The 11,291-nt window shown below is 57.4% G+C and overlaps 1 protein-coding gene and 1 long non-coding RNA gene across 9 annotated transcripts in view; both read left to right on the top strand.

The window, feature by feature from the left end:
- Nucleotides 1–1,272: 1,272 nt before the first annotated feature.
- Nucleotides 1,273–11,291, top strand: part of NF2 (NF2, moesin-ezrin-radixin like (MERLIN) tumor suppressor) — a 49,576-nt gene continuing 39,557 nt past the window's right edge. For all 7 annotated transcript variants that reach the window (XM_075516649.1, XM_075516653.1, XM_075516648.1 and 4 more), the window contains exon 1: nt 1,273–1,484. In XM_075516649.1, coding sequence (XP_075372764.1) covers nt 1,371–1,484 — 114 coding nt within the window. In that variant the 5' untranslated portion in view covers nt 1,273–1,370. The remainder of the gene's footprint in view (nt 1,485–11,291) is intronic.
- On the top strand, nt 7,133–8,546 carry LOC142416726 (uncharacterized). 2 transcript variants are annotated; one of them, XR_012777800.1, is made up of 3 exons: nt 7,133–7,557; nt 7,683–7,857; nt 7,966–8,546. It is a non-coding gene; the product is annotated as an uncharacterized LOC142416726 (long non-coding RNA). The 2 variants fall into 2 exon arrangements; XR_012777799.1 differs by having other exon boundaries at nt 7,683–8,546.

Here is an 11,291-nt window from a genome sequence, read left to right as displayed (position 1 = left end):
GTCCCGGCCCCCGGTCCCAGTCCCGTTATCCCGGCGCTGGTCCCCGTCCCGTCCGGTTTCCCCGGTGCTGGCCCCGGTCCCCGTGTCCCGGCACTGGCCCCGCCCCGGGGCCGAACTGGGCAGCGCCCGCCCGGGACGGGACGAGCCCGGGGGCGGCCGGGTCCCCGCGGGGGCGGCCGGGTCCCCCCGCACCGGCAGCCCCCGCCCGCCGGGAGCAGAGGGGCCCCCCGGGACCCCGGGAGTGGATCTGCCGCGGGGGGGGCAGCACCCCCTGTCCCCGCGTCACCCAGGGACAGCCCGTCCTGCGGGGTGGCCCACGGCAGGGGGGACACCCACGGGAAGGGGGACACCCACGGATCACGGACACCCACGGCACCGGGGACACCCACAGCAGGGGGTACACCCACGGCAGGGGACAAACACACAGGAACGAGGACACCCACGGCAGGGTGGCACCCATGGCAAAGGGGACACCCACGGATCACGGACACCCACGGGAATGGAGACACCCCACAGGAACGGGGACACCCACGGCAGGGGCGATACCCATGGCAAGGGGGACACCCACGCATCACGGACACCCATGGCAGCAGGGACACCCCACAGGAACGAAGACACCCCATGGCATCGGGGACACCCACGGCAGGGGGGTCACCCACGGATCACGGACACCCGCGGCTGGACGGACACCCACAGGAATGGGGACACCCCACAGCACCGGGGACACCCACGGCAGGGCGGACACCCACGGCACCGGGAACACCCACGGCAGGGGACACACACAGAGGAACGGGGATACCCCACGGCACCGGGGACACCCACGGCAGGGGACACACACAGCAACGGGGACACCCACGGCAGGGCGGACACCCACGGATCACGGACACCCCGTGGCACCGTGGGGCAGCGCAGCCCCGGCAGCGTGGGGGGTGCCGGGGCGTTCGGCCGCTGCCGGGTCCTAGTGCCCGTCCCCGGCCCGCCCGCCCCCTCCCACGCATGCGCCTGGCGCCCCCGAGCACGTCACGGCGCAGGGTGCCGTCCGCTCCGCCCGCCGCCAGGGGGCGCCACCGCCCCGCCCCACGCCTGCTTCCCACCGCGCTGGGAGGTGGCCCCGCCTCGCCCCGCCCCCTTCCCCTGAGCGGCGTCCGCTTTTCCCAATCACGAACGCTCCCGCTCCCTCTCCTCCATCACAGGCCTCGCCGTTGGCTGCGGCACGGCGCGACCCGCCCGGCGGGGGCGGGACCAGGCCGGCGCGGGACCAATGGTGGGGCGGCGGGGGCGGGCGCAGCTCGGCGCGGCCCGGAGCGGCGGGGGCCCGGGCCCTCCCCGCCGCCATGGCGCTGCCGCCGCGCTGAGCCGCCTCCCCCGCCATGGCCGGGGCCATCGCGTCCCGCATGAGCTTCAGCTCGCTGAAGAGGAAGCAGCCCAAGACCTTCACGGTGCGCATCGCCACCATGGACGCCGAGATGGAGTTCAGCTGCGAGGTGACGGCCGGGGCGGCGGCGGCGGCGGGCGGGGCCGGGGGTCCCCGGGGCGGCCCGGCTGAGGTGGGCCGCACCCCCGTCGGCCTCCGCGGCCTCTCCCGCCCGGGGGCTTCCCCTGGGCCGGCAGCGGGCCGAAGCCCGGCTATGGGACCGGGCCGCCGGCGGGAGCGGGGTTCGCGGCCCGGTGCCCCGCGGAGGGCGGCGGCGAAGCGGGAGCGGGCGCTGGGGGGGTCGGGCCGGCGCTGGGCGGGCTCCCCGGCCGCCCGTGGGAGCTACGGGGTCCCGGAGCAGCCCCTTGGGGGGCTGCCCGGGTGGGACAGCGGGGCCGCGCGATTCAGCTCTGTTCTGGCCGTAATTCAGCGTTATCGTGGTTATAATTCAGGTTTACGCTGGCTGCAATTCAGGTTTATTTTCTTTATAATTCAGCTTTGTGTGGCCGTCACAGCTGGAGCTGCGCAGCGGCTGTCCTGAGGAGGCCGGGGCTGGAGCTGTCCCGGGCGGCGAGGCTCGAATCCACGCGGGTCCAACTCAAAGCGCTCGACAAACGCACGTGAACGAAGTTTTCACGAGTTCTGAGCTCGCTCCCGAGGACCAGGGCTGTTCCTGGTGCCCGCTCCCGGTGTGTCCGGTTTTTCTCTGACGCTTTCCTTTTTTGGGCCCTTGGTGGCTCTGAAGGGTTCTGCCCCGGGCGGTTGCTGTCAGCCCCAGGGCTCTGGTTTGTTGTTGCTGCGTTTTCAGCCGATCTAGAGGGCCTGGACACACAAACATTGAAAGCCATCTCTACCCCGTTTAACTTCTTTATTTAATAGTTTATATTTCGTTAATCTGGGCCCAATCTTGATGGAATTCCAGTGCCCATCAGCCGAGGGGTGTTTGTCGTCGTAAATTTTCTTGCTCTTGAAATCTGTTGTCAGCTCTGAAGAATTTTCTGCCTTTCCCAGGGATTAAGGATTTATTGTAGACAGTAGTCGTGTGAGCTTCCCACCGTTACGCTGCCAGGAGAGTTTAAGAGTCCTGGCTCCGTTCTTGCATGTTTTTCCGAGGCTGCCAGTAATAACGTATGATGAAAAGTAAATAATTCTTTTTTTTTTAATGGTGCGGCCGCTTGTTGTTTCATGCTGGGATTAGGGGATTTGTGCAGCGGTAAAGCAGCGCTGTTGGGTGGGATTTGAACATGCAACTTGCGCATCTTCAGATGACTTTTCGGGGAGGTTCCTGCCAAAAAAGCTTGTTGCTGCAGATAGACTTCTCCAGCCCTCCTGGAAGCGCAGGAAGGAGCTCACGAGCTGCGTGTATGGTCCTGCTCGGGTCTCCTGTGTCTTGTCAGAGCTGCTGCACAAGGGATGCACGGGGGAATTCGGGCATCGTCCTGGCACGGGGGAATTCAGGCGTCGTCCTGCAGCGCAGAGCGCTCAAGCGGAGGGAAGGGAAATAGCTGGGTGCAGGCGGGTGGTGGGGCGTTTCACACCGTGCTTAGTGCAGGCGCAGTGAGTTTTATTCGAGCACAGGGTAGCCCAGCTTGAGGTGTGAGTTTGATTCAAGCTTTATTCAAGCAGTCCAGCTCCCTGGCCGGGTGTCTGCCCCCGTCTTTGTCTCGTAGTTGTGCGGCTCTGGGGAAAGCTCCTTGGTTTGCTGACTCTGCAGAAATGCACCAAAGCCAACGGCTGACGGTGCGGAGGGATCAGACACACGCTGCGGCCTCGAGTCGCTGGGGCCGATGTGAGGGAGGGGAGGGGAGGGGAGGGGAAGGGAAGGTGGCCCAGGGAAGGGCTTGGCTTGGTCCTCGCCGCAGCAGCGCATGGTGAGAGCTGGAGCTGGGAGCAGAGCTTGTGCCCGTGGTGGTCTCTGCTGCTCCGCCTGAAGGGCAGAGGGGTGGGGGAGTCGATGATCTGAGGGGGACCCTGCTCCTCCCTGAAGGGGTCCAGCCCCTGTCCGAAAGTTTGCCGGGCTGAGGCCCTGGAGGGGCAGGATGGGCGAGGAGCAAGCAGCACCATGTTTGCCCGAGTATCTGCGCGTGCATCGATGCGGTGGGCTTCGTCGGGCGGGAAGGATGACTGCTGACCTGAGCAGGAGGCTGCGGAGGGTGAAACCTTTGCTGCACAAACGCTCTTTAGAGGATTAGTGGAAGGAGGTGCAGCGGGAGGCTTGCTGTCATGCTGCTTGGGGGGCTCTTGAGATGTGTTTTTGTGGCCCGTGAATGCTACCTTGCGCTGACAGGGACGGAGAGCTGATGGCTTGTTGGGAGGCCTCATCGGTAGCCTGTTCCTGGGGGCACTCCTCCTTGCCGAGCCGGGCCGGGGGAACTGCCACTGCCTCTCGGCTTCTCCTGCCTGTGCTCGTCCCCTCCCTTTCTGCTGCCGCTGCTCTCCGGCCACAGGCACCTCCTGGGCCCACGCAGGGAGTGAGCTGGGGCTTCAGCGATTCCTCTGCGAGGCCAGCAGACCTGGGGTTGTGCCTCTGGTTGGGCTTTGTTGCGTACCTGGTGTGCTGGAGCCTGCTCCCTGCCTCAGGCTTCAAACTGCTTGATAAATAGCAGCTGAGCAGGCGGAGGAAGGAGTGCAGGAATGTTTTGGTGCCTAATCCACGCTGACACCTCAGCTTCGCCCCACTTTGCCCGTCCAAACGGCCTTGCCAGGGAGCCCTGCCTGCTCAGCAGCCATCCCGGGGAGCACGGTTTGCTTGAGCCTCGGGAGCTGTGAGGTGGGTGCTCGGAGCAGGATGGGGCAGCGGGAGATTCCTGCTCCCTCCTGCGTCCTCTGCGTGTCAGGGCTGCAGGTCCCCGGGGAGGGGAGGCTGCGGTCCGGGCAGAGCAGGCCGACTTCTGTCACCCTGCCGTGCCATCTTCTCATGCCCTCAGTGCCATCCACTTCCAGAATCCCCCGTCCTCCCGCCACCCCGTTGCAAATCACCACTGCTCCTCTCCGTGCCCTACCTCTGCGCTCTCAGCCTTGCTCCAAGCATTGCCATGTTGCTTTCTCCCTGCTTTTCCTTCTCCAGAAGCTGGATGCCCGGCCGGTGAGTGGTCCGGGGTGTGTGTGGCCGTTCTGGGGAGGCTGACGCTACGCGTGCTGGTCTGTAGCATAGCTTAACCGGTGGCTTCCTGGACAGGTATTGATCGCGTTGCTGGTAAACCCATCTGAGCGATCAGCGCTTTGCTGTAGCGGCTTCTCTGTGTAAGATCAATATAACTGATGTTTGTTCTTTAAACTTTATTCCAGAGCTTTCGAGGTGTGCTCTGTGTCGTCACAAGGTAGACTTCCCAGCCCCACCGTGCAGGACAGAGGTGACGTCCTCACCTCGAGGCAGTGACAGCAGAGGCCCGAGACCTCGAGGGTGGCCAGGCGGCTGGAAATGGCGGAGGCCGTGGGGTGTAAGGCCCGGCAGTGATCGGCCGGGCAGCGTGGCGGGCGGCTGGGGCTAGCGAGGTCTGCCCCGGCCCTCGAGGAGAGCGTGAGGAGCGACTGAGAGATCTGAATCCGTAACTGCTCTGGTTTGATGGCTGGCTCTCGGGGCTGGATGAAGGTCGCTCAGAGCAAACTGTAGAGCCCCGGCTCCTGTCCCAGCAGTCCCTCTTCTTCTGACCCCACCAACACCACCATAGCTGGAGGGGACCTTGGTTTTCTGTGTTCATTTTTCAATCTGCCCCGTAGAAATTCCCAGCTGTGTATTTTAAGAGATTAAACCTGCTTTGCATCTGTTTACTTTGCAAATGATGTCTCTAAATTGAGCCTAAATCTAAAATAATTCATAGAAATGAAATCTTAATCTTTCTAACACGGTGATGAACCTTAATAATCACAGTTGGGGTTTCACTTTAAAGACTTATAATTTGTTTGGGGAAATCTTGAAGGCACAAAGCGAGTGTCTTCCTTTTTGTTACTTCCATGGCGGCTGTTTGAGCCTGTACCTAATTAATTGATAGCATCTTGAGGAAGGATAGACATCTGCGTAGCTCTTCAAATCCCCATATTAAACCAATCCCTACCTGCCCCACCTTCCTGAGAACACCCTCAAATAGCCCGCGCGGTCCCCTCAGCTTTCGGTGCTTGGAGAGCAGCGCGGGAGAAACCTTGTTGAAAGACATTTAATGTTGATGTTCTCCGGCGATTAGCACCGTGCTAGGCAGTATGCTGCTTGAGTACCGATTCGGGAAGCTGTTTTAAGCGGCAGTAGCGTAAAGCAGAGCTGGCCGGGGTGTGGTGCTTGCACTGATGGCCTGATGTCAGTTCAGAGCGCGGTGCCAGGAGCCTGCCGCGGCCCATGGTTTCCTCTGTTGTGGCTACCCCGATGGCGCAACTTGCTGTGGTTGCTGACGGTGGCCACGACCCAAATTAAAGTAGTCAACGTGGCAAAAGCGATGTGATTTTGGTGGTGTCTCTCTAGTTGAGGTAGTCGGTTATCCGTTATCTCTGGCATAACATCTTAAAACCCCGTGGTGTTTTTGAGTCCACGTCTTCCGAGGCATCGTTCGTCCTGTCCCTCCGGCGGGATGGCGGTGGTGGAGCACGGCTGCTGTCAGGTTGGTCTCGCGCACTCCGATGTGCAGCTTTTTGCCTCCAAGAACCAAGTTCCTGGTTGATGGGAGAACCTATCAGTCTTTCTTTTGGTCTTGTGCACGTCTTTGCCTGTTTCTTCCTCGTGCAGGGGTCTCTGCCTGCGGAGCTGCAGCCCCTTTTCTGACGGGTGTGTTTTTTCTTTAGCCCTTTCTGTCGTGCCTGTGATCTTGGGCCTGAAACGCCTGCAGGGGTGGTTACTCCGCCGAGGTGCAGCTAGCCGCCCAGCCGCTTCCCGACCTTAATCCTTCGACAGCAGCAGCTTCTGCGGGTCTTAAGTTAAAAATGAATGGAAAAGCTTTACAGCCAACCTAGAGAAACAGCTTAAGTGTTCATGCAGGAAGAAGAGGCAAGTTTGGTCTGGTGTATTTGCTAGTCTAAACGTGCATCCTGTTACTGCTTCAATGCTTAGGCTGTTCCTCTCTCTCCAGAGAATAATCTTGGTTGGAAGGGATCTTTCTAGCCCAGTGCCCCACTCGGTGCAGGGCCTGTTGGATGAGGTTGGTTGTAAAGCTTTTCTGTTCACATGTAAGTAGACAAGACCCAGTTTCAGCAGCGTGTGGCCAAGTGTTAGTCTCTTTGTTAACAGCTGTAGGGAGTTATGTAGCCAAGCTGCAAAAGCTCATCCCCTGAAACAGGAGCAAGTGAAGATTTGGCAGTGAAAATCTGGGGCCAAATAAGTTTTTAAGAGCTGGCGCAGTAAACCGGGGTTGAGTTTTGAGCCCTGTCCGGTCACTGCACCAAAATAAAAAGGCAAGAGAAGGAACCCAGGGGGCAGAGTGCCCCCAGCTTCCTCCTGTTTTGCCGAATCCTTGGAAGGGGTTTATAAAGATTCCTCCATCCACAGTTGAACGTTTAGCAGCAGCTCGGTGATGCTAGTAGGGGCAGCGACCTCTCTCGATGCTGCTAAGCTTCTGCAAGCAGGCAGAAAGTTAACTGGAAAAGACGAATCTGTGGGCAGTAACAGCTATTTTAAAAAGCTGCGAGAAATAATCCCCCTCAGCTACGAAATGATCTTCAGTAAATCGTCGGGATACCAGCTGTCAAGGCAGTGTTCTGGTTCCTCAGCGTGCCCGTCTGCGCCCATCCCGCGCCGGCTCCCTGCGAGCGCTCGGGGGCTGGTGCTGTTTGGTTGCTGCCGATCTCTTTAAACAGGAGGTGCGGCAGGTGAGGGCTGTTTTCTCACTTCATGTCTTGGAGGGGTTTATGCCAAAAAAAAGCCAGAAATTCTGCTGATTCACAACAGTGTCATTTGGGAATTAATTTTTCAGAGATGTCTTGCTTGGTGCGGTTCAGTTCTGCATTCCCTTAAGCTGTGCGCAAGTCACATGAGACTTATTACGAACACAGATCCTCTTTGGCTTCTCTGCCGGCACCCTGCATCGAAACGCTCTCTGGATCCCCTGTGTCCCGCTGCAGCCTCTTGGAAGCCGGTTATGAAACTCCGTGTTACCCAGCTCCCTCCAAAGACGGTTCAAACCCGCTGTCAGTCCTCAGTCGCTGTGGTTAGTCCAGAGGAGGTGTGTTGATGCAAAGGGGAAGGAGGGAAGGCGTTTGGGGCAGAAAATCTTTCTCTCTAGGTGTACGTACTCCAGGTTTGATGCCATCTAAGACCTCTTTTTTTTTTTTTTTCTTCTTTGTACAGGCAGTGGCTTTCAAGTAGGTGTTTTTTGAAATCAAAAGTACTTGAGCAGGGAAGCAGCCTAGAAACAATCTACTTGAAGCTGGGAGGCAGCACTTTGTTAGGAAATCAAACAGCCCTTCAGACTGGAAGAGAGGCGTTTGACAGCGTACGTGGTTTAGCCTGGCTTCATTCAGAGGTAAACTGGCCATTGCCAGGGCAAGGCTAACCCTCTCTCCTAAGGCTGACAACGCTGGCTTCTTAAAGCCTAGCTTCGCTTTCCCTGGGGTAAGCCGTTTGTTTTCAGAGTGCATCAGCGTGCAAAAGCTCATCAGAGCAGGTCAGGCTTGTGCTGAAATACCCCGTGTCCGTCAGCAGTTGGCTCCCGCACAGAGGTGAGGTGAGGCTCCGGGATCGGTACCCTGCGCAGCCCTTGCCGGGGCAGGGACGAGCGAGCTGTACCGCAGGCCGTGCGACAGCGGCACGGAGACGGCTCCGTCTAACGTTATATCTCTCCGCATCCTCGGCACGGGAAGGCCGGAGGTCCCTGCAGGAACGAGATCCTTCTCTCGGCCTCTTGGAGCTTCTTCCCCTGCATCCAGCTGCTGCTTGACCCTTTAACTCTTAAATTGTGCAACCCCAGCTTACGGGTGAGGCGAGGCTTTGGGACGTCATCGCTTGTTGTCCCCTCCGTCTCTCCCACGCGCTTGGGGGCCGGCCGGCCAGAGCCGCAGCAGCTTGTTCTCCCGTGTACCCTGCTCTGTCTCTGTCTCGGGCAGACACCACGAAATGTGCTTGGCTGCACCATCTGCGTTGTTACGCCTGGGCGAGTTTTTGGCCTCCTCGGTGGTTAACAGAAATAGATTTTAATTAAAAGCTCATTATCGAGTTGTCGTGTAGCATTAGTAAATAAAAATAACTTTTACAGCCCTGTCTTGTGGCTCAGTAAGTGGCAACTGAAAGTATTTGACATCACTTTATTTTTAGAAAAATGGAAGAATATTGCATATTTGATTCCCCATTGGTTCCAAATGGGCTTTAAATCCAAATAAATGGTTGTCTGTGGCACTCCGGTTATCGTTTAAGTCCAGAAGGAGAAATAAACGTGGTCTGCAGTCGCAAAGTTATCTCCGTTTCAGTTGTACGCTGTTGTGGGTGGTTTGTCTGGGCCTCTGGTGGGATGAGGAACGGACGCAGCCTACCCGTTTATTGTTTCCCGGGTGCTTAGCGGAGGGATGCTCTGCTCAGCCCTTGCCCTCTCCCTTCTGCCATCTCCCTCCCTGTTTCAGTGCAGAGGTGCCACATCCTCTTACTAAAGCTTGCTTCTAAATGGAAATAACATCGCACGGTGGAAGCCGAGCATTGCTTCTGGGGCTCGGTCCCCTTTTCTGCCTGGTCCTTTAGACCGTTGTGTCATCACAACAGGGGCTCTGCGCTGCCTTCTCGCCTCCGGCACAGGACTAACAGTTAATAAAATGATCTGCTAAGGTGAAAGGCCATTTTCTGCATTATTTAAGGATGAACTGGGGCAGTAAAACGTTTTATAGAAGTTAGTAGTTTCGTCAAGGTCATGCTTTAACCAATACCGCGCCTCCCGCGAAGCGGTTGCGTTGTGTGGGCTGCGGAGGGAGCGTTGCGGTGGGCTCGCTCTGGGAGGCAGCGTGCCCGGGCTGAGCTGCTGAGCGCTGCCTTCGTGTCCTCCAGTCGCTTGTTTGTGCCCTTATTCCCCAGCCTGACCCCAGGGACGGCTGAAGCTCCGGTGGTTTGCGTTTGTGACGATAAGGAGGCGAGATCTCCGTCCACCACCCTGGGCAGAGCCGGGTTCTGTCCCCTGGAGTTTGGGCACCTTCCTGGTGTCCGAGGAGAGCTTCTCGCGTGAGGAACCTTAATCTTAAATGGTTAAAAAATCCTTCCCCCCCCCCTCTTTTCCATGTAGCTGGTGTAAATGCAATTTGACATCGTTGGAAGAATAGCATCGGCCTATGCCAGCGGGTTTTGGGAATCGCTCTTCCCTGTAGACCCCCTGCTCAACCCCTTCCGCGCAGGATGGTTGCACCCTCTTCTGCCCATTTTCTGTAGTGCTTGGCCTCCCTCCTTGTCACCCCATAGCGAGGGGATCTCATAACCCTTCTGCTCGGTTTTGCGGCTGGTTTATCGACTCGTTAGCTGAGGAGCGGTTGTGAAACTTGACAGAAAGGTTGTGCGTGGAAATAAATTGTCCAGTTGCCTGCTAGTTTGAAATGACTCTTGGTGCAGGTTAATAAATAATGCAAACCCTGTTAATAGATGCCAAATGCGATGTCTCCGCTGGAGAAAAAGATGATGCCAATAACCCGTAGTGGAAGTACTCTATTCTAGCCACTGGCTGCTGAGTTTTAAGTGTTTAGTGCTGTTTACTTAAAACGCTCTGCTGATAAATTGTAAGCACTCTGTACTTAGTAAAGAACATAAATTCCAGCTCCGCAGAATAACAGCCTTGCAGCGCTTACCCTGGGTATAAAGCAGTTCGTCCACGTATTCCTTCAGTGACTTGCCGAATATATCTAACAACCCGTATTGCCATCATGCTAATGGGAGAAAGCAAAGCTGCAAATGCGAGAGGTGACGCCTGCAGCTCATCGAGGATGCTGAAGCGACGCGGTCGCATCCGGCTCCGTTCTGCGGGTCGGGTTAAGGTTATCGTGATGTAGCTTTTTATTGGGAGATTGAGCTTTATTATAGCATCGTGCCAGCCGCTCTGGCATACGGCTAAGAGGGGATTTTTCTCCTCTAAGCCTCTTTGTTTTGCTTTCAGGAGCTCGTAATGGCTTGCAAAATCGACTTGGTGCTTCAGGTGTCACTTTAGTGCGGAGCAGGGGACTGGCGTTACGGGCAGAGGACGGGATGGGGAACTGCCAGCCCCCAGGCTCTCTGCCCAGCCTTGGAGAGCAGGTCTCTCCATCTCCCCCTGCCTGGGGGGGGTCTTTTTTTGTGTTTTATGGCCAGGAAACATGGCAGTTAATGATACAAGGCCTATCAGCTAAGGGTAAGGAGGGCTGAGGTCCTGAACGTCTGTAAAACGGTTGGAGTTCAGCTGTCAAAAGCTGCCACTTGAATGCAGATCGTTATTTTAAGTACCGAGGTGTGGAATGAAATCATGTATGTTGAAATAAACGTGGCTGCTGTTCCATTTATATATTTAATGAAGGTAATTCAACACAGTCAGGGAGGATGTCTGTGCGATGTTATGGTTGGAGACTTTAGCACCGTGCAGGCAGGAATGTTAAATATATATTTCTGCCATAATGCACGCGTGCAATGACAGAGCGGCGGTGTAAAATCTAGCAGCAGAAGCAATCGTTTAAAATATTCCCGTCACCAAATTAAAATTGCGGGGTGGGGGGAAACACTCAAAGTTCTTGCTTTAATGCTCACTGCTCGTCTCGGAAACTCACTGCCGGCTCGCTTGTAGGGAGGAGATCTTTGGGTCGTGCCGGCTGGTGCAGCTGGAATAGGGTTGGGGTGCCTGCGCGAAGCTCCGCAGGGGCGGCTTGGTGGGGAGCCGCAGCCGGTGGAAATCCCAGCCGGGGGGGACTCGGTGGGGTTGCTCCGGGGTTGTTCGAAACGCCGATCCCGTGGGATGTGGAGCGATGT

The sequence above is a fragment of the Mycteria americana genome, chromosome 13 (assembly GCF_035582795.1).
Source record: "Mycteria americana isolate JAX WOST 10 ecotype Jacksonville Zoo and Gardens chromosome 13, USCA_MyAme_1.0, whole genome shotgun sequence".
Taxonomy (NCBI): Eukaryota; Metazoa; Chordata; class Aves; order Ciconiiformes; family Ciconiidae; genus Mycteria; species Mycteria americana.
The sequence above is the reverse complement of the archived record's forward strand: the minus strand, read 5'-3'. Positions and strand labels throughout refer to the sequence as shown.